This window comes from Triticum aestivum, chromosome 2D (assembly GCF_018294505.1).
Source record: "Triticum aestivum cultivar Chinese Spring chromosome 2D, IWGSC CS RefSeq v2.1, whole genome shotgun sequence".
NCBI lineage: Eukaryota > Viridiplantae > Streptophyta > Magnoliopsida > Poales > Poaceae > Triticum > Triticum aestivum.
Genome location: NC_057799.1, coordinates 580,117,658 through 580,139,168, shown reverse-complemented (window position 1 = coordinate 580,139,168; position 21,511 = coordinate 580,117,658). Strand labels below are relative to the sequence as shown.

The 21,511-nt window shown below is 43.9% G+C and overlaps 2 protein-coding genes across 4 annotated transcripts; one reads left to right on the top strand and one right to left on the bottom strand.

Moving 5' to 3' along the window:
- The first annotated feature begins 5,542 nt into the window (after nt 1-5,542).
- On the top strand, nt 5,543-12,148 carry LOC123054665 (homeobox-leucine zipper protein ROC2). Of its 2 annotated transcripts, none has more exons than XM_044478478.1 (9): nt 5,543-6,147; nt 7,316-7,611; nt 8,699-8,816; nt 9,339-9,938; nt 10,037-10,505; nt 10,600-10,871; nt 10,966-11,061; nt 11,154-11,578; nt 11,664-12,148. In XM_044478478.1, the coding sequence occupies exons 1-8, from the start codon at nt 6,052-6,054 to the stop codon at nt 11,535-11,537; spliced, it is 2,331 nt and encodes a 776-aa protein (XP_044334413.1). In that variant the 5' UTR covers nt 5,543-6,051; the 3' UTR covers nt 11,538-11,578; nt 11,664-12,148. The 2 variants fall into 2 exon arrangements, with proteins under 2 accessions (XP_044334413.1, XP_044334414.1); XM_044478479.1 differs by lacking the exon at nt 5,543-6,147 and adding an exon at nt 6,580-6,813.
- A 141-nt stretch (nt 12,149-12,289) lies between these two features.
- Nucleotides 12,290-17,329, bottom strand: LOC123054666 (uncharacterized). 2 transcript variants are annotated; one of them, XM_044478480.1, is made up of 16 exons: nt 17,093-17,328; nt 16,854-17,000; nt 16,414-16,505; nt 16,216-16,312; nt 16,030-16,073; nt 15,770-15,858; nt 15,288-15,379; nt 15,052-15,198; nt 14,805-14,952; nt 14,646-14,722; nt 14,060-14,131; nt 13,900-13,947; nt 13,496-13,623; nt 13,252-13,411; nt 12,970-13,171; nt 12,290-12,713 (listed from the first exon to the last, which is right to left on the bottom strand). In XM_044478480.1, exons 1-16 carry the CDS (start codon nt 17,216-17,218, stop codon nt 12,664-12,666), a joined length of 1,719 nt encoding a protein of 572 aa, XP_044334415.1. In that variant the 5' UTR covers nt 17,219-17,328; the 3' UTR covers nt 12,290-12,663. The 2 variants fall into 2 exon arrangements, 1 of the variants encoding a protein (XP_044334415.1); XR_006426287.1 differs by lacking the exons at nt 12,290-12,713; nt 12,970-13,171; nt 13,252-13,411; ... (3 more) ...; nt 14,646-14,722; nt 14,805-14,952 and having other exon boundaries at nt 15,140-15,198; nt 16,418-16,505; nt 17,093-17,329.
- Between the last annotated feature and the right edge of the window lie 4,182 nt (nt 17,330-21,511).

The window sequence follows — 21,511 nt, the reverse complement described above, 5'->3', positions numbered from 1 at the left end:
ATTCCGCTGCAAGTAGTTCTTCGCTTAGGAATTTCCTCACCCTGAAATTCCTCAGTGAAGAATTCATAAAAATCGCCTATTCACCCCCACCCCTCTAGTCGACTTAACGCACTTTCACAATTGAGGTTGACGAATGGACTAGCCTCGTATCTTTGTTAAGAGAGGTTGCCCCATCTATGGAATAAGATTCATTTAGGTGGAAGCTCGAGCCTTTGGGCGAGTTCTCTACCAGCCCGCTTTATCGTGCGCTGCATAACGGTGTTGCCCCTTTCCACATGATGGTTATTTGGAAAGCCCGAATCCTTTGGCAACTTGTGCGGGATAGATTGCCCTCGGGTGTAGAAATCCAGAAAAGGCATGGACTAGGGGACGGTTTATGTCCGATGTGCGGGGCAAATTGTGCGGGATAGATTGCCCTCAGTTCGCTAAAGCCGGGCAAGCGCCTCCTTTCTAAAAAAGGTATGAAGCTTAATGCTCAGACAAGGCGGAAAAGATAATTAATTTCTGCATCTGACATCGTGTAGGTAATCAATACTAACGTTGACATCGATCTCATGTGTAACGCTCTGAGGTCCCGAATACATGGGAAGTTAAATAACCGTACCACTCACCTTTTCAGCACTTCGATCTCTTTCTTTGAAAATTTGCCGTTACATGCATTCAATATGTATTATACATATATCACGATACGACACATATAAACCATGTCTTTCTTTCCCCTCTCCCAAAGCGACTAGGGCAAAGCCTTCCTCCCCTAGAGCTCCACGGTGAGACCGGGGATTCACCTCCCCTCCATCGACCGCTGCAACCACCCATGGCCACGGGGAATCTCGGTGCCTCAGCTCCGTCTAGTAGATAAGTTAGGATTTTAGTCCTCACAGGGGAAGCACCTCAGACGGATGGTGGCGCTTCTTCTTCGAGTCATTCTTTCGTGCTCCAACCCTCCTCAAGTTCATGGTGATGGATTGGACAGAGCACTGACATAGATTCCTACCAGTCCCTTGTGGCGGCGAGGTTAGGGTTTCCCATTGAGCGTACATGACCGTGAGAATTGGTATCGGGTTCTTTGGATCAATTCAAGGGTTCAATGGCGACGAATGCAACTACATGGCACTGGTCCTTAGGGGCACGTGCATGAAGACTTTCTGGTTGCCATTCACAAGGCCAGGCCAGCTTCGATATGGGACTGGTAACAACGACACATCGGCGGCTCGTTCTGGTAGGGGCAATGGTCATTTAGTGGTCCAGGGATCTCAATGTAATTTTTATTATGTTATGGGTGCTTTGTACTTATGGTGAACCTTAATAATAGATTTGAACCCTTCTAATAAGTACATATATTACAATAACTATAGAATAGTGATCACAGTTACGTCTTTAAGGCTGTTTAAATGCCCCCAAACATGTGAAGCTCTTGCGAATTAGACTCGGATACATGGCCAAGAGGAAATTTTTGAATGTAACCGAGAAAGTATCCAATAATTCCACACATGCACCCTTTCAAACATCTAAAAATTGCTAGCAATTTTGAAATAATTCATAACACGAATACTACATGTACCTATCATGTTGCAAATTCTGAGGGCAGAAGGGTAGTTCAACTCGGATTTGAATTTATGGTAAGACGATTAATACATATTGGGTCTATGCCATCAAATTTTCATGGTTTTATGGTGAATTTTACGATGATGTTTCCCACTTTAGGAGCACGTGGAGACTGCATTCTTAGAATACAGGGTACAACCTTATTGGAAATGTCTAATGTGGTGCAATTAAACATTTTTGTTTGTGGCACTCAAGAAACTCCAAAAGAATTGCCTATGCTCTACCATTAAATTAATACAAATTTTACCATATATGAATATATTGTAAATTATATGTAGTATAATTGAATATTTTTTCCTTTAAAACCTAAACAACCCTCAACTTAATCATTGTGAGGCTTTCACCATCAAAGATACAATGTCACCTAGGATTTTGCCAGTCCAGTGTGACTACCCCAGTGACATAAACTAAGCTTAACTAGTTTATGAACTACACTATTTAGCACTGTTTAGCATTCGCATCATAGATTTCATCAGACTAAAGATCCTAAAGTATTGGGTATTTGTTGCCTTATGGAAATTTCTGATATAAAACTTTATGACATGATTTAGCATATTCAACAATAATAGTTCCATGAATTACCAGATTTAAGGATTGAGAGAGATTTGAAAATTGTTGTCATGTTCAATTTATGTACACTTGACGGTCAAACAAGTTTAATTTATATGTGCATGTGTTTGTTGCAACCAATTTGGTGTCAAAAGAGGGTTTTAACTTACATGTTTGTGTCAGAAAATAAAAAGATGAATTGGAGGATGTATTGTAGAATGCAAACTCAGAACCCAAATCTCAACACTAAACCCTAAATGAAACCACATAAATCAACCAACACGGGAATTAATAGCCCTTAAGCCATTTTAAACTACTTTGTTGTTCGTTATTTATTTAACTAGACGCATCAATGAGTTCAACCATGAGGTCTAAGCATAATACTCTGATAACACGACAAAGAAAATTAATACCTACATTCGACATTGTGTAGAATCTCCATTGCGGGATTCAAACCTAACCATTCAAGGAGAAGCAGTGGGAATGGCAGAACCTATGATCCCATAGGATTTTATTGAAAAGAATCCTAACGCTTCATTGCGTGGGAAGGCGGAACAAACCAAAAAAGTATCTTGTTCTTGAGAAATGGCTGGGTCTGGACCGTTCCACAAAAGATGTTTTCTACAGGATCCATATCCACAACAATTTTTACTTTTGGTTCTGGCAAGCATTTCGGAAAAGCAAGTCAGGAATACGATGGTGATGCAGCAACGATACACATTCCCGCAAGGGGCCGTGAAATTAGGGGGAAGAGATATTTCTTATTCTAAGACAAATTACTATACCATAAGAAGTTTACCATTATGAGATGACACTTGAGAGGGAACTTTAATCATACAAGCGATGCGGATTAATATAGAGATGCGAACCAATATTCTTTTCCTTGTGGGATATGAAGTACTCGTCTTTTGCGCAAGGCCTCGTGTCAAAAAACTTTCAACCATGTCATACTACCTCGCCCATTAGCAGACAGCAACAGGTAAAAGGAGTTTTTGTTTCCTCTCATCGAAATAGAGGTAGGCAAAAGAGGGATTTTTGTCGTTTGTGTCTCACGGCGTTCTGAACCCGGCTCACGTACCGCATTAATGGGCAAATAGCCCAACCCTTGGAACCACCTACAGCTTCAAGTAGCAAAGAGCCGACATCGAGTTGCCAAACCTTTCCATATCCCTAAAGTAACTTTTATCCGTTGAGCGGCGACCCTTCCTACTCGTTCCTTTAGCTCCCACCACTGTCTTATGCGGCAAATAACCACCTAGGGAGTAGAAGTTCCTTATTCTTTTCTGTCCTTTTTGCTCTGTTGATGAAAACCCTTGTTTCACTCTCGCTCGCCGCTACAAACGGGGTCTCAGTTGATTTTCCTTCCTTTAGCTACTTAGATGTGAATATAGTGAGTGTTCAACGAAGTATGCTAGCCATTGGCCTTATGTTCAGGATACTCCTTTCTATCCTTCCAATGTTTGGTTATAAGAGAATGTTGCTCTCCAAAAAAACACCAATCTCTATCTGAATGACCAAACAAATACCTGCTAACGAACCGAACCCCCACCAATAACTAAGATTGCTAGGGGTTGGATAATCTGTCAAATACTGGTTAAGTGTGGGGATTATAGATTAGCTCAGTACAGGTAGTTACTTGATTGATCTAAGATGAAAAGGAGTCCAATTTTATTTTATTTTGCAATTTCCATCATGTGCTTCATCTAGTGTTCAGACCAAAAATGCATCCATCCCACACTAAGTCATGAAATTCTCTGGAGAGACCGTTTTGTCTTTCGTGCCGAAGCTGTTTATAAATCACATGCCGGAAATACTAGAATACCTCGACTACCTAAATCTTTCATTTCTGGAGTAACAAACGTAGAGGCAGAAGAATGCCTTCTCGAGTCAAAAGAGTGTATTATATATTATGGCATTATTATATTCATAGAAAGGAGATGAAATGTGAAATCTTTGCCATCCAATCTGATTAGAATATCATAAAGTATAAGTGGCAGATTTTTTTGTAGGAATGTTTTATCAATTCATTTTTATTTCATTTGTACCCCTGGCAAACTCGAATTTTCGTCAAAATGGTCTCTACATACCTATGTATGAAATGCATATATGAAATTCATATGTGGAGTTCCCTAGAATTTCATGTGATTCAGTAAACAGAATATAGATTCCATGATTGCTAGGGATTGATAAAGAGTGAGGATGAATACTTACGTTGACATCGATCTCACGTGTAACGCATGGATGTCTCAGATACAACTGAAGTTTAAATAACTATACCACTCACCTTTTTCAATACTTTGATCTTTTTGTTTGAATTTTTCGGTACATACCTTCAATAGCTATTTGTACATATATTAAAATATTTATAGAGTAGTGGTCGCTGTTACATCTTTAAACCCATGAAAATGCCCAAAAATGTGATGCTCTTGTGAACTAGAGAGTGAGATACATCGCCAAGAACAAAATTATAAATATAATCAATAAATTATCATGTACTTCCACTTGTGGAGTACTCCAAGTGCACCTTAGTGTTTTGAAACATGTCAAAATTGCTATTTTTGGAAACAATTCAAAGCATTAATGTTATACTATCTATCTTGTTACAAATTATGATGACAAAAAGGTAATTCAACTTTGATTTGAATTTTGGTTGTCACGATTGATACATATTGCATCTATGCCGTCAAATTATGTTACATTTTTTCATGAATTTTTATGATAAGGTTTTAAATTTAGGAGCAAAGGGGAGCACCACACACGTGGAATAGATATACAACTCAATAGGAAATGTTTAATGTAGCACAATTTAACATGTTATTTATGGCACCCAAGAAGCTCCAAACCAGATCTTTGTAGCAATACTAGTACATTAATACAAAAATCTCACCTTATAGCACAACTAAACATTTTGTTTATGGCACCCAAGGAATTCAAAACAAAGATCTTCATAGTAACACTAGTACACTGATACACAAATCTCAATGTATATCGCCAAGAGTGGTCAATGTATCACAATTAAACATTTTGCTTATGGCACCCAAGGATCTCCAAACAATATCTTGGTAGTAATACTAGTACATTAATACAAAAAATCACATCATATATCGCCCAGAGTGAAAATACACACACGCTGATTGCATGCAATAGAGGATACAAACTCAATACGAAATGCTTAATATAGCACAATTAACACAAACAAGATATCTTTGTATTAATACCAGAACATTAATACAAAAAAATCCCAGCGTATATCGCCGAGTGAAAATACACACACACACATCACTGCTCCCCCCATCTCCCCTCTGACTCTACCCCTTCTTTCTTTCTTTCTCTCCCCTAGCAATTGCACTACGCCTTCCTCCTCTCAATAAATGCGATTGCACCGTCTCAACACTCTCCGGCAATAACTCCTCCTTCCTCCTCCACCATCCGCTCCACATTCCTCTCCCCCTTTCTTCCTCCTCCATCCTCCCCCCTCCATGGCCGCCCAGTTCGCCGTCCCCTTCCTCTAGATCTCTCCCGTCGTCTCGCTGCCCCTCCTGAGCTCGCCGAACTTTGTCTCACGCAGCGCAACTCCTTCCAGACACAAGCCACAGGGAGGGATCGGAGTTGCAAACATATATAGACACATACGATTCTCATCCTAGATCTCTCTCTACCAAGTTCCTCCGGGCTGCCTCCTTCTGCTAGATCTGCTGCTGCTCGTGTTGTTGCTTGGCAAGCAAGATATATATACCCCTCTCTCCATATATAGGACTGTACTAGCACTATCTTTGTTGGAGGGAAGGGAGAGAGAGAGATGCAGATGTGTATGTGAAGAAATGGAAGGTGCGGGAAGCAGGAGCCGAGCGCTAGGGTTTCGGTGTTAGACAGGCTAGTAGCAAGGTAGAGAGTACCATGATGATCCCGGCGAGGCACATGCCGTCGTCGATGATCGGCCGGAGCAGCGGCGGCGCGCCCTACGGATCCTCATCAGCACTGTCGCTTGGCCAGGTATATGTTTTGTATATCTCCCGAAAGTTTAATTTCGAGCTGAAAGAAATCTTGAGATTGGCTTAATTTTGCGTGTATTGCTTCCATTTCCGTTCTCTTCCTTTTGGAAAGAAAGATCACTGCCTCGCAGGAGTCATTGCTGTTGTTGTTGCCTTTAATTTCTGCGTGATTACAACTCTCTTGTTTTGACTTGCATGTACTCATCTGATCCTTAATGATTTGCTCCTTTAATTTCACCCTTGTTTCTATTTGCAAGTACTGATGCCGTCTGATTTGCTTCTTTAAATCTCCCTTGCTTTGATTTGCATATTTTGCCACTTTTTGTAAAGATGGAAGAGACAAGTACTTGATTTGCATATAGGAGTACTGATCCGTCTCAAAATAATTTGTACTTTACCACTGGCTTTTTTCCCTTGGGAAGAGGAGAGAAGGAGGGGGGTTACCTCCGGGTACTTAGGCGTGGCTGCTGTTCACACATAGATTAGGTCACCAGAGTTCAGAGCACACGCGCCCCCTTTCTTTAAGACCCGCTCCTATATAAACGGAGCAGATAAAGAAGACTACAGCTGCTATAGGTTGGGGGGACGAGAGAGGGAGACTTCACTCTACTCAGTTCTTGATCTTGCACACATCCAGAGGAGGGGAGAATAGTGCTTGCTTCCACAGGTTTGCTGTTGCTTGCTTCCTTGTTCTTCCAAATCTATTGGTCTTTATGACCAAACCTACCTTCTATTCTTCCTCTTCTTCCTCCCCCCTTTCTTTTTGCAATCTTGCTTTCACATCTCTGGAGAGAAAATGAGACATCAATCAAGGGAGAAACTAAAAGTTGCTTCACTTCTTCTCCCTTGATCCCCGATTTGTAGCTTTTATCTAGCTTTTCCATTCCACCCCCAAATTATTTGCCCGCACGAACACGTTTTTTCCTCCCCAAACAGATCAGCATGAATTTTCGGATGGTTTTTACACGAAATTTTTCCGTTTCATCTTGACCCTGAAACCTCTCCCCTTTCTCTGGCTACTAATTAATTAATACGCACACTTTCTCACCTATGTGCGGTGTACTGCGACTTGCTACTTCGTAATTGAATGGATTAATCGCTTCTGTGTTTAGCGGCACGCCGCTGACCGACGACGGACCTTAACTTTGCTTCCTCTCTATAAATTGCAGCCAAACCTGCTGGACGGCAGCAACCAGCACCTCCTGCCGCACCACCTCCTGGAGCAGATCCCGGCGCGCGCAGCGGAGAGCGGCGACAACAACGGCAGCGTCGGCGGCGGCGTGGGCATGATCCGCGGGCGTGACTCCATGGACCCGCTGGGGGACGAGTTCGAGAGCCGGTCCGGCAGCGAGAACGTGGACGGCGACGCCGTGGACAACGCGGAGCAGGAGCAGGACCCCAACCAGCGGCCGCGCAAGAAGCGCTACCACCGCCACACCCAGCACCAGATCCAGGAGATGGAAGCGTACGCCTACTCAACTCAAATCTCCTCAACATTTTGTTAATTTCCACTGTGTATATATACTCTCCTAGTGCTTGATTAGTCTCATATCAAGTGCTCATTGATATCTAGTGCTACTCCTTAATTTGTGCGCAATTCATTCTCGTTATCTTTCCTTGAATTTTCGCTTGTTCTTGAATTGAGAAGGAAGCATATATATATACGTTGATATACACTCTCCCTTAATACTTAATCATGCTCATTGTATTTTTGGTTAATGATCTGTAGTCAGAGAGCTAGCTACTACTTTTCTGTTCAATTCTTTCTTGTTGTATATGTCTCGGATGGATGTTATCCATCCCTGCTTAAATGAATAAATTCTCACTTGTTTTAATTGCAATTAGATGGAAGTCTACTATACCTTCATTTTACCCAAGGAATGAATACATACACCTATAAATTAATTTTTGCTCATTTATTTCTTGCTATTGAAAGTCCATGCACAAGCATCAATTCCCAATGAATGTTTTCCATTGTTCTAGAGATTTCAATTACTGCCAAAAAATCAAAAGAGAGAAAAAAAACACATTTCATGTTTGTTGTTGGGGAGGTGGCCGAGGAGATTGGACGGGAAGACGAGAAGAGAACAAAACAGTGTGGGTGGAACTGTGGATGTGGATGAGCGTCGCTAGCTAGCAGCGTTCATACGAGACGCACAAGTCAAATTGAGTCCTAGTAGTGTGGAGTGGACAAAGAGTGTACGTACGTACGCACCCCTACACGTTTCTAAGTTGACCGGGCCTGGGCCAAAAGCCGAGCGGGCAACCGTTTCTGTTGCCTTGCGCCCTTCCCCAAACGAACGGACGACGGAAGACGCAGCATTCATTCAAGGCCTACGTACGCGTTCACAGTTCACACTTGCTGCTGCTGGGCTTCATTGTTTTTTTTCCCTGGCTTTTTGGCTGCAACAATTAAATCGGGGATGCATGCATGGCTCGTGGAATTTTATATTAGTGGCATGTTTTTCTGTTGCCTCATTGAAAATTGGGACGATGCATGATGTAATGTGTATGTATTGTACTATAGTATTTATGTATGTATGCGTATGCAGGTTCTTCAAGGAGTGCCCGCACCCTGACGACAAGCAGCGCAAGGAGCTGAGCCGGGAGCTGGGGCTGGAGCCCCTCCAGGTCAAGTTCTGGTTCCAGAACAAGAGGACCCAAATGAAGGTACTAATTACTGGTTACTTTGAAATTTGTTAATCTCTTTTTATCTGAACCATTTCGGCTGAGAAATTTGGTGGCGGCCGGCCGGAAAGAAAGAAGAGATCGAAGGCCGGCCAGCGTCGCAACCACCTCATTTAAGCCTCTGACCGGAGCAGGCAGCCATCCCGCTGCAGCACGCATTCATGGCCTGTTGCTATATCTGGACAAACTTCGCCCACACACACTCATACACACACACGCTGGCAGTCAGGTCATGCAGGCGGCAGCCCCATCTCCGCGTCTGCGTGCACACTGCCCGATGCGCCCATAGTCAAACCCCACAATCTTTGCTGCCATGGCGCCTACGTGTACAGTGACCAGCTGCTCATCACCCGGCCCGCCCACTGCATCTGCATGCATGCATGCACCGTCAGCCGCATGCAATGCACATTGCACTGTCAGCTCACCCACCTGTAAATGCAACGTGTCATGGTTGTTAATCTGATGGCGTTGGTGGTGCTGACTGATGATCATGGATGGACGCAGAACCAGCACGAGAGGCACGAGAACTCGCAGCTGCGGGCGGACAACGACAAGCTGCGGGCCGAGAACATGCGCTACAAGGAGGCGCTCAGCAGCGCGTCCTGCCCCAACTGCGGCGGCCCGGCGGCGCTCGGCGAGATGTCGTTCGACGAGCACCACCTCCGCGTCGAGAACGCGCGCCTGCGCGACGAGATCGACCGCATCTCCGCCATCGCCGCCAAGTACGTCGGCAAGCCCATGGTGCCCTTCCCGGTGCTCTCCAGCCCGCTCGCCGCCGCCCCCGGGGCCTCCGCCTACGACGTCTTCGCCGGGGCCGCCTCCGTGCTGCAGGCGCCGCCCGACGACAAGCAGCAGGGCGTCGTCGTCGAGCTGGCTGTGGCAGCTATGGAGGAGCTGCTCCGCATGGCGCGCCTCGACGACCCGCTCTGGGCCACCACGGTGGACCAGGCGCTCGCGCTGGACGAGGAGGAGTATGCCAGGATGTTCATCGACCCACGCGGCGGCCTTGGGCCGAAGCAGTATGGCCTCGTCTCTGAGGCATCGCGCGACGCCGCCGTCGTCATCATGACCCCCGCCAGCCTCGTCGAGATCCTCATGGACGTCGTAAGTACTCAACACTCATCGAACATTTCTCCACTTTTTCCGATCATGCATCGTGCATTGCCCTGATGATCAACTTCACTTTTATGTCTGGGTTGCAGAACCAGTACGCGGCGGTGTTCTCGAGCATCGTGTCGAGGGCGGCGACCCTGGAGGTGCTGTCCACCGGCGTGGCCGGGTGCTACGACGGCGCGCTGCAGGTCATGTCGGTGGAGTTCCAGGTGCCGTCGCCGCTGGTGCCGACGAGGGAGAGCTACTTCGTGCGCTACTGCAAGCGCAACGCTGATGGGGCCTGGGCCGTCGTGGACGTGTCGCTGGACGGCCTGCAGGGGGTCAAGTGCCGGCGCAGGCCCTCCGGCTGCCTCATCCAGGAGGCGCCCAACGGCTACTCCAAGGTGACGTGGGTGGAGCACGTGGAGGTGGACGACAGGTCCGTGCACAATATCTACAAGCCGCTGGTCGGCTCCGGCCTCGCCTTCGGTGCACGCCGGTGGGTCGGCGTCCTCGGCCGACAGTGCGAGCGCCTTGCCAGCGCCATGGCCAGCAACATCCCAACCAGCGATATCGGAGGTACGTCCTATATATGTTATACACATACATAGTTCATCTGCTCGTGATCACTAGCAGATCACTAACAGAGGTGCTCCACGATCCATTTGTGCAGTGATCACTAGCTCGGAGGGGAGGAAGAGCATGCTAAAGCTAGCGGAGAGGATGGTCGCGAGCTTCTGTGGCGGCGTGACGGCCTCTGTGGCGCACCAATGGACCACGCTGTCAGGCAGCGGCGCCGAGGACGTGAGGGTCATGACCAGGAAAAGCGTCGACGACCCCGGGAGGCCACCAGGCATTGTCCTCAACGCCGCCACCTCCTTCTGGCTCCCCGTCCCACCTAAGCGCGTCTTCGACTTCCTCCGCGACGAGACCTCTCGCAGTGAGGTACACACTTTACACCATGAAAGATCATCGACAAGTTCTTGAAAATCCCAAGGTTGATGAACACTCTTACACTCATATATCTTGGTGTTGGCAGTGGGACATCCTCTCCAATGGCGGCATCGTCCAAGAAATGGCTCACATCGCCAATGGCCGCGACCATGGCAACTGCGTCTCGCTCCTCCGTGTCAATGTAAGTACAAGACAATCTGATCATGCAATAACCTCATGCGTGTGATAATTGAATTAACCATGGATATTGACATATTGTGTGTTTATGTGCAGAGCACCAACTCTAACCAAAGCAACATGCTGATCCTGCAAGAGAGCTGCACAGACGCGTCAGGCTCCTACGTCATCTACGCGCCGGTGGACGTGGTGGCCATGAACGTGGTGCTCAACGGCGGCGACCCAGACTACGTCGCGCTCCTGCCATCAGGCTTCGCCATCCTGCCCGACGGTCCTGCAGGGACAATGCACGCCGCGGCAGGGGCAACCGGCACCGGTGGGTCGCTCCTGACGGTGGCGTTCCAGATCCTGGTCGACTCCGTCCCCACTGCCAAGCTCTCCCTAGGGTCGGTGGCCACCGTCAACAGCCTCATCGCCTGCACCGTGGAGCGCATCAAGACCGCCGTCATCTCCAATGGCGGCGCCTCACCCCCGCAGTAGCTTCGCTCAACTCATCAACCTTCCTATGTTCTGTATCAGAGGTAAGCCTGCAACCAAAACTGTTCATTAGAAATGCATGTGTTGGGTTTTATCTGAATTCTCTGAAACAAGTTGCAACTGATGCAGGAGCAGCAAAATTTTGGAGCCTTCATTAGTGGGAAGTCAAGAACGCACCTCAGACTCTCCTTGCCATGTGGTGCTCATAGCCACAGATTGTTCCCCGTGGATTCGACCGGGGAAACTCCGCGACTTCTTCGTTTCGTGCAAGAAAAACATTTGCGAAAACAAGATGCGGTCACCACTATGCAAGGGCGGTTGGTTCGGGTATTGACTTCCTCTTCGTGTCGGCCTCTCGGATGCTGCTACCTCTGGGTTTCTTTTCTAGGGTTCTTCGTCGAGTACAAAAAACCGTAATTTTCTTCAGTCAGTCTGTAATTCGTTGGACTTGTCGTTGTTGCTGCTGCTGTTTCAGACTTCCAGTGCTTTGTAGGTGCTGCAGAATAGAGATTTGTGCCCATCTGTCTGTCTGCTGCTTTGGATTGGGTTTATAATTTTGTAGCGCTCCTGGTGATCCGTCGCCATTTCAATCCCAAAATTTGTGTTGTGATCAATGTGGCTTGTGTTCTGCTTCAGTGAAGGCAAATGTTAGTTCCTTGAGGCTTGAGGACTGAATCATTTCCTTTCAAATCTCCACGCTCCAATAAGAATTTTAGAAATTAGCAAAGGCTTGGACACTCATTTTTCATCCTCAATCACAAGATAAATCAATTCACATACACTGACAAATGTGAACCATCAGATATCTTGATTTACAACACTGCTTCCCTTTCAGTAGATACATACACTGACAAATCATTCCATGTATACAACATCGAGCGTTTCTGGACACCATCTACACCCCAGAAACTGCAACAATGAACACCACCCAGATCCCAGAAACTACAACAGTACAGGAACTCATCAGACCAACGGGCCAACACTTCTTGATTGAAAATTGAACTGGATAAAAGAAGGCGTCATCGACGCTTGGATCATCTTCAGCAGGCTATGATCACCAATGATCTCTGTGCACATGGCGTTTGCAAGAGAATCATTGCATGGATCCATGCTACTCATGACGGTGTTCTCATTCTGCGGGGAGGAGGTCCGCATATGAAAAATCATGAGATGGTGGACCTGCAACACATGTTTGAGTCCAGGGGTTAGGTAGCTCGTGCGTTCTCGATAAGATCATACCGACAAAATATATTACCGAAAAAGGAGAAATAACACAACATGAAGATGAAATTACACAGATCATCTTTTCCTTCAGAACAGATTCTTTTTTTTTACTTTATTATTCTTGAAGGATACTTCAGTTTTACCCCTACAGTTGCATATTTCTGGTTCAAATAACAAGAAACAATGCCTATTCTATTATAAATGGTTTTACCTTTCTGTTCTGCTAAAAGGTAAAACGGAATGTGAGCTACCATCTTGGTTCCTCCTTCGCTCCAGTTCACAATCCCAGGACCATTTCCTTGGGCAGTGGATGGTCCCAGTACAGACAAACAAATGGCTGGTTCATTCATGAGCCCTAAATAGTCACAGGCGCGCTGCCAGACTCGCCTGTCTGAGGTCCTGGACCGAGCGACCTGCAGGAAAGCAACTAACATACCTCAATTATGCATGATGCCAACATAACAAACTCTTGATAAGTTGATAAATGCACAACCTTAGCCAATGACACACGTGCTCTTGGAAGCAGCTCGTTATGGCAAGTTGCTAGCTTCGCAATGGCAGTCACCACAAAGCAGAGGAGCCTAGCTTGGGATGACTTTCTAGAGCTTGCACCCATAGAATCGAACCCTGGGTCTTGACTTAATCCCAAACGACTTGGAAGCAAGAGATGGAAGAAGTCAATCATGAGTAATACCATGGAACTCTAGAAACGAGGACGGTTGAACAAGCAGACCAACCTAGTTGCCAGGTTTTCGTATAGTAGCAACTCCAGATTTTCAAATAGTTCACGTGCTACATCTTTGTGCTTTATCCCTCCTGCTCCATGCTCACCAATGGCCCAACACAAATGCAATGCTAATTCCATCTGCATAGACCATACGACATCAGAAGATTCAATTGTGGTGGAGAAAACGAGAATTGGCTATTTACTCCATCCGTTCCAAAATAAGTGTTGCTGATTAAGTACAACTTCAGTACAAAGTTGTACTAAGTCAGTGACATGGGATGGAGGGAGTATTAAAGATAGTCAGCACTCAGCACAAGAATAACAGCAGGCAATGACACACACAGCAACCAACTTGGTGAGCATATGAAAGCATCAAAGCAAAATTAGATACAATAACTTGACAAATAAACTTGCCTTTGCAGGATTACCATGGGCCTCCCCAAGTCTATCAGTAATAGGCTTCTGCAGAATGGTACGAGATTGTTATGCAAACCTGCTTGAAAATACCATAATACTGACATGTATGTATAGTACAAAATAGACAGTTACATAGTAAGGATCACTCAGTTGGTACCTTTAGTAGCGCAATGATGTCAGGGGAGCGCTGGAATGCAGCTAATAAGAAATCCGACAGCTTTTTCCTCACCTACAAGGATGTTATAACAGGAACTTGTTCAGTGTAAATTCAAATATATCACCAAAACTAGTACAATTGTCGTGAGCAAATAACCAAACCTAAATCCACACATGCATATGAGCACCATGTGGTAATAAGAAAATTAGCAAACTCAATTTACTTCTTACATTCGTTCATTCTAAACCACTACTTGTCTCTACACTTAGACATTCAAAGCATATTTAACTTTTCGATAAGCATTAGAAATTATAAGTTTCAAGAAACGATGCCAGTTCAGTATGGATCTATCCTTCAAGTATGTCTCGAGATGTTGCTACTTGATTCTTATTAAAATATGCTTCATATCCAAGCAACCACTTCTATTAAATTGAACAACTAAGATATACAGAAGGTAAGATATCCTTGCTTTGCTTGTGAGGAGAGACAAAACGTAACCTGGCATACATCTAACTATATTAAGCATCAGTAGCACTTAGAAAGGAAAAGTAACTAATACGTGATACAAATAAAAAAAATTGTCTACCTCGAAAGAAAAATCCTTGTCAGGGAACATCGCAGCATATCTTGACATAGCTACTGGAATCAGAGCACACAAGAGTGCTGAACGAACAAACATAGATTGTCAAATCAAACATTATGTTGGTCATTATCATCTGCAGATCAACAAATATATGGAACTTACAGTTGTTGACATCCCGCAATGCTGTCGCAAAATATACAGTAAGAAAGCGAGGTGCCATTTTCAGTGACTGTTTTAATCTGTCAGACTGTGGGCTGTTAAGTGCAGCTTGTAACGTTGAAGATATCGTAGGGGATGTCCAATGTTTTGCCTAGGGGAAACAAAAACAGAATAAAAAGATCATACCTAGGAATATTAGGAAGATAGAGAAACATAAGCCGCAACTTATCGTAAACAAGGAACTACTTACAGCAATGCCATCATTCTCGTCTTTTAGAAGGTCAAGGAACATTGGGTCAGCAAGGTCTAGACGACCACTATCATCAGAACCTGAATTGCCACTTTGATCTTCTATTGAGGAGCCAGTATATGCCTCATCCATCAGTGCAAGGAGCATCTGCAGTATGGAAAAGGGTAATAGGCTTAACATATTGGAGCTAGATATTGCACTCATAGCTTTTGGGGACAGATCATTTTGGAAGTAACCTCAGGAGCAGCACTCTTCTGTATAGTAGCTAAACTACTACCGATGAGAGTTCCAGAACTTCTTTCCACCTTTTCCAGTGCTACCACTAACACTGAGTGATATTCCAGGAGTTAATACAGAATAACCGACTCGCATAAGAAAAAGTGATTAATAATGCAGGATAAGCAGTTCTAAAATAATCATCATAAATAATGCTCATCACGAGATTCATGCTACTCGCAGAAGAATAAAAATGATAATGGTGCAGGATAAGCAGTTCTAAAAATATACATGATAAATAACGCTCATCACGAGATTCATGCTATATTGTGGTACATGATCTGAATATATTCCAAAGAGATGTGGACAATATACTAGCACACAGAAGAGCATAATAATGTCATCATGCATTTATCATATTTAACTGAAAAGGCTAATTGACAACTAAATAATGATAATAACCCCCGTGAAAGTTCTGAAAGTACAGAATTGTCAGGCATACTTGGCAGATCCATAAGGGACAGGAAGAGAGGAAGAAAAGATCCTGCTGACATCATCAATGGTAGCACTTCTGAGAACTTCTTATCCAACCTGGAAGAACAGCAAACCAAATTAGGTAGGTAACTGGTCATCAAGATTTTCTAAATTGTTTATGTTTCCAGTAGCAACTATCAAGTCATTTGAGGGGGGAAAGTAGAATGGACTTCCTCAGGAATTAAAAGCAAATATATGAGGAGATGCCTAGAAATTGAAAGGGCATACCTATCACCATTTGATGCAATCAACTTCAGCAGCAATGGGAAGAACTGCATAGAAACAACATTACAAAAGCAAAATCAGAATCTAGCTGAATGGTTAGTATGTTTTGAAATTAGATAGAGAAACTGGAGTCATATTAGAAACTCAAAGAATGTAAACTGATTGAGATCTTTCATAGCAGTATCGCACCTGCGGAACCAGGGTGGGGAAGCAGTTCAAGATCTTCGTCTTGTTCGCTATCAGGAATTCAAGCGTGCGTTCTGCGACAATAGGGTCTGAAAACTCCCTATCACCAAGAAAAAAACATCGAGTGATTTTGAGGACTTGTAGAAGCAATCCGACTAAGGCATGCCCAACACAACAAGAAACAAATATGAAAAATATTACCTACTTAAGCAAGAGCGGAAGAAGGTTTTCAAGCTACCATCAGCGTCGTGCAAGACCGCCTCCCCAAAGTCCAGGAAGAACTGCAGAATGGTCTGGGTAGGAAACAGTATAATACAGATTATTAGAGAATCTTTTATTATGGTCGTAGCTGAACTATTTGCACAAATGAGGAAACATTACAGTTATCCAATGTGAATGACTCTTTTCAAAATTAATCAGGCAGATTAAATTAATCAACTGCAGAGTAAGTACATTTGCCTTTCTGGGATTAACAGTTAACGCTAGATCAAGCTCTCTAACCACTCAAAAGTTCCCATAGTATTGCAGCATAGCGATGAAATTGCAATGTACAAGCACCAGAGAAGATAAAAAATTAAAGAGACTTGAACCCTGTCCACTAAAATGTAACTACTACATAATTTGGTCAGTCGAGGCCTTACCAGAAGGAGCACGCCGGTGGAGGCCGTGGAGAGCGTGGGCGCGGCGGCGCAGCGCTGGAAGAGCTTGTTCATCACGGGGAACGCCCGCGCCACCATCTCGTCGTTGGCCCCCTTGGCCTCCTTGCACATCTCGAACACCATCCGCACCTTCAACGCGAAGGGCAACACAGGTAACAATCCGGCTCCAGCACGGGGTCAGGGGAAGAAGAAGGGGATCGGAGGGAGATGCGCGCGCTTACAGACTGGAGGAGGTTGGGGTCGGAGGCGGGATCGGCGGCCGCGGCGGAGTCCCGTGATGCGGCGGAGAGCGAGCGGAGGTGGAAGTCGTAGCTGCCGTCGCCGGCGGCGAGCTTCGGCGAGGCCATCGCCGTCGCCCTTGTCGTGTCTGCCTCTGGCGAGCGGGTGAGAGACCGAGAAGATTTGGGCTTCGAGCGACAGCCCAAATTGAATGTCTAGGCCAGCGTTTGTTAAATCTGCGTGCTGAAAGGCCCAGATCTAAATTTTGCCACGATTACGTTCCAAAGAAGTTTAAAATCACCCCAAAATCCACCCTGGCAGAGGCATATCCCCTGAACTCGAATTTTTACCTTCAAGTCTCTAAAATCATATAAATCACCTCATTGAGTGGTTTTGCAGCTGCCATTTTAAATTACTGGTGGTTTTGGCTACTCCCTCCTTCCATCTATATAAGGCCTAACCCCAAATTTCATTTTTTTTCCATCTATACAAGGCCAAACGAGCTAACAGATGCATCTCCCGGTTAATTCTCCCTCGCACGTTGCGCGCGGCCGTCCTCGTGAAAAGGCGATGGCCAGCAGCATTTACTCCTTGCATGCATGCAGAGAGCCGTTAGGCGTGCTTCACATCACCTCCTCGTCCTTTCTTCTCCCCCGAGTCTTCTTTATATTCCTTCCTTTCTTAACGAGAGCCATTTCCACTTTGCCATCTCTCTTCATCATGGTATCTCAGATTTGAAACATGGGCCACCGGGCCATGAAGAAAAGAGCAGGCGATGTGTCCACCGGCGTGGCACTATGAACGACACTAGCAACGAGGCACACCCTGACTTGTGAGGAGTATGCCGAGTTGGTTTCATAGCGCTTTGTGGCGAGCGCGATGAAACCAACTTGGCCTACTCCTTGTCAGCCAGGGGTGTGGCTTGCTCCTCACCAGCAAAGTCGACCCCGCTGTCGTGCACGGACACTGGGCCTCGTGTCATTCACACGATTGGTGCTCCGGGACCCATGGGCCTTGCTTCTGTGGGCGACAGAGGATGGAGTCACGCGCTTTGCCCTCGATGTCTCACGCGCCAGTCTCAGTTCTAGGCACCAAGAGTGATTGAGGCATGCTTTGGCGCAAGCGGTAGGCCACTTAGGATGTGCACCACCCAACTGTAGGTAAGGCCTCCTTCGTCACCCAGAACACAGACATAATGTAGGAAATGCCCCTTCGCATGGTTGGGTAAGGCAGATGGCTGTGGGGTTGGCTGGAAGCGTGGCTGGCGATGATGAGTGATGCGAGGCAGTATAGAGGTACATGGCACGGGGAAGGGGAAAGCAATGTGCATCTCACCTAGACATAAGCTCATGTGGCTTGGAAAATCCAAAGAACTTGGCAATCTCGACTCCGGCGTCGGAACAGACGATTGAGCTTGGCCATTTGAAGAGAGGTGCTTTGGGATGTGCAATAATAAGGGAAGAGCACTGGGGTCTACAGGAGGAGATCGTGATGTCGAGATAGGAGAACGGAAGAAACAAGGACTACGGGGACGAGATCGCATCGTGGTAGCGATCTGCTAGATGCTGGGAAGGAGTCTTAGGCGACGATTCCTCCCATCCCTAATCAATACCTTCGGTTGGGATGCAAAAGGAGGCGCGGCGAAGCGCATGGACATGGTTTTGAAGCTCGAGGAGAGTTCTCGTCGCGCGAACGCCGATGGTGGCATGAAGTGGACGCCGGTCGCGCGAGAAGGAGAAACTTAGGCGAAAATAGAGGGAACGAACGCCCTAGTCCACCAAAAATTTGATATGTCAGCTTAAAAGCCACTGTTCGGGTGATTCATATGGTTTTGAAGATTTCAGTGTAACAATTATACCAAAATATCGTTCAAGAGAATATGGGTACATTGAGATACATTTGGGGGTGATTCATACTTCTTTCTTTTCATTCTAACCCTGTTGTTTTAGGGCAGGTCCTATTTGACGACGTTTTCCCAGTCCGCATGCGGGTCGCTCAATAGTAGAGAGCTCCTATTCGGTGCCTTAAGCACCGAATAGTCCCATATACCACAAAAACAGGATGACCCATTACTGCTTCCCTTGCTCGTCTAACAGCGCCGACCTGTCTCGAACCGTTTCCCTCGCTAATGGTTCATAAGGGATAAGCATCTACTGGTTAAGGAAAAACAAAATTCCAGATTTTTATAGACTAGAAAATTTTTTAGTTTCCGAAAAAGTTTGTGGATTTTAAAAAGGGTCATGAATTAAAAAAGAATCATTAAAATGTTTACATATTTTATTTAAAGTTCAATTTTAAAAAATCATAGATCATTCAAAAAGTTTCATGAATTTTAAAAATGCTCAAGAATTTGAAAACTTTGTGTCAAATAGAAAAAAATCCCGAATTTCAAAATTCATTTTTTTCAAATCACGGATTTTGGAAAAACGTAATTTTTTAAAATATATAAAAGATAAGAAAAAACGGAAAACACCAATAAAAACTTGAAGGAAAAAAAAGACAAATCAAAAGCATCTAGAAGCTTCCCCAAATCGGAACAGGTTGAAAGCTTATATGGGCCGGTACATCCAAAACAGGGGTGGGCATTGTGTACCAATAGCAAAGTATTGGGTGCGCATTGAATAGAATATTCCTGGATAACGACAACTCCCGAGAGACCACCTATTAGGCGCCTAAGGCGCCGGTTGAGCTTCTGGGCAACATGTAGAAGGCGAGTGGTCGATCACATTTAACCGGTTTCTCCTGGTTCGTTCCATTGATTTGCTGGTCGCAGTTGACCAGTTAACCATTGAAATTGGAAACATACGAAAAAGTGTAATTAAAAAATGTTCATAGATTTTGATAGAAAATTTAAAAACTTCTAATAAGTTCACGAATTTGAAAATAGTTCATTAAATTAGGGAAACTTTCATCCATTTTGAAAAAAGATCAATAAAATTTTAAGAAAAATTCATCAAATTTGAAAAACTTTCACCAAATTTGAAAAAATGTCATCAAAATTGAGAAAAATTTCATCAATTTTGAAAAAAAATTCATGGATTTTCAAAAAAAAAAGTTCATCAATTTTCAGAAAAACATCACAAAATTCGAAAAAAGTCCATGGATTAAGAAATTCATTTATTTTGATAAAAAATGTTGACGCATTTCTATATCTATACCTACTAATAAAGCAAGGTGCGTTTCTCCAATTTCTTTATCTGTTCACTGTCGAAAATATTTATTTTCTATCCAAGGTGGTACTAAATTTGTGTGCATCTATCCACTAGAAAAGAAAAAAGGTTTGTCCAGAATTCTGTAATTGCGCCGCGTGCGCTCCAGTCCAACAAATCTAGCCCACTTATTATTGCCCATGCAGTTTGTCGCATGGAGTGATAAATAGTGAAGCTTCCCACAGGGTGCCTAAGACTGGACCGGCCTGTTTCCCATTTTTTAGTTCTATTTCTATTTTTCTTTTCAGTTCCTTTCTCTTCCTCTCTTGTATTTCTTTTTCTTTCTTCCTTCTTAATTTTCATTTTTTCTGTGAAGTAAAAATTTAGAAAAATATGTAGAATTTCAATTTTTGTTCAAATCTTTTAAAACATAGTCAGAATTTCAAAATATTTTTCCTATTTTGAAAAATGTTTGAAACTTATAAAAATTTTACTTTTCAAAATGTTCTCAACATTCAAAAAATGTTCTCATTTTTAAAAAAATGTTTGCGTTTTTCAAAAATTCTTCAAGATAGTTTTTATAAAAAATACACATTATAAAATGTTCCATATTTTAAAATATTTTTGTTTTAGTGAAATGTTCAAAAATCATAAATAATATTTGCGTCTAAGACACATTTTCCAAAATTGTTTTGAATGTTTCCCTTTAGAAAAATAATAAAAAAGTATTTATATTTTTATAAAATTTTCATGTTTTCGAAATATTGCTTGTGATTTGCAAAACTATTGATTTTTCGAATTTTGTTCATGTTTCCCAAAAATATTAAAATTTTCAAAAAATATGATCGCTTTTTTGGAAATTGTTCAGGATTTAAAAATTGTTCATGTTTCCACGAATATTTGCCAATTCATAATTTTTTTGAATGTTCAAAAAAACAAAAAATAATTCTAATATGACGCTACAGTATTTCTTAAATATTCACGCTGGGCATTGGTTAGCTGTGTACATTTGTTCTATGCCGGTTGACTATAAATGAAAGAAATTGTGGCACGTGTTAATAAAAGAGAATATGTTGTTTGGATTTAATTAAAGAAAAATTATGGGCACTTGAGCACTATAATAATCAAAGAGAATAAACCCTAAAAAAGAAGGGACATTCATGCCCGATTATGCTAATGAAACGGGATTTATGGGCTGCCATTAATAATCCACTCGGTTAGATCATCGTAGGATAGAGTTGTCGAAGCAACCGTGTCCCGAAGGTCGCCTCG

Coding starts and splice junctions, on each gene's coding strand:
- LOC123054665 (XM_044478478.1), top strand. CDS start 6,052: ATGATGATCCCGGCGAGGCACATGCCGTCGTCGATGATCGGCCGGAGC. Junction 8,817..9,338: donor ACAAGAGGACCCAAATGAAG/GTACTAATTACT, acceptor GGATGGACGCAG/AACCAGCACGAGAGGCACGA. Junction 9,939..10,036: donor TCGAGATCCTCATGGACGTC/GTAAGTACTCAA, acceptor TCTGGGTTGCAG/AACCAGTACGCGGCGGTGTT.
- LOC123054666 (XM_044478480.1), bottom strand. CDS start 17,218: ATGGCCTCGCCGAAGCTCGCCGCCGGCGACGGCAGCTACGACTTCCAC. Junction 17,001..17,092: donor ACCCCAACCTCCTCCAGTCT/GTAAGCGCGCGC, acceptor TTCGCGTTGAAG/GTGCGGATGGTGTTCGAGAT. Junction 14,953..15,051: donor ACGAGAATGATGGCATTGCT/GTAAGTAGTTCC, acceptor TGTTTCCCCTAG/GCAAAACATTGGACATCCCC.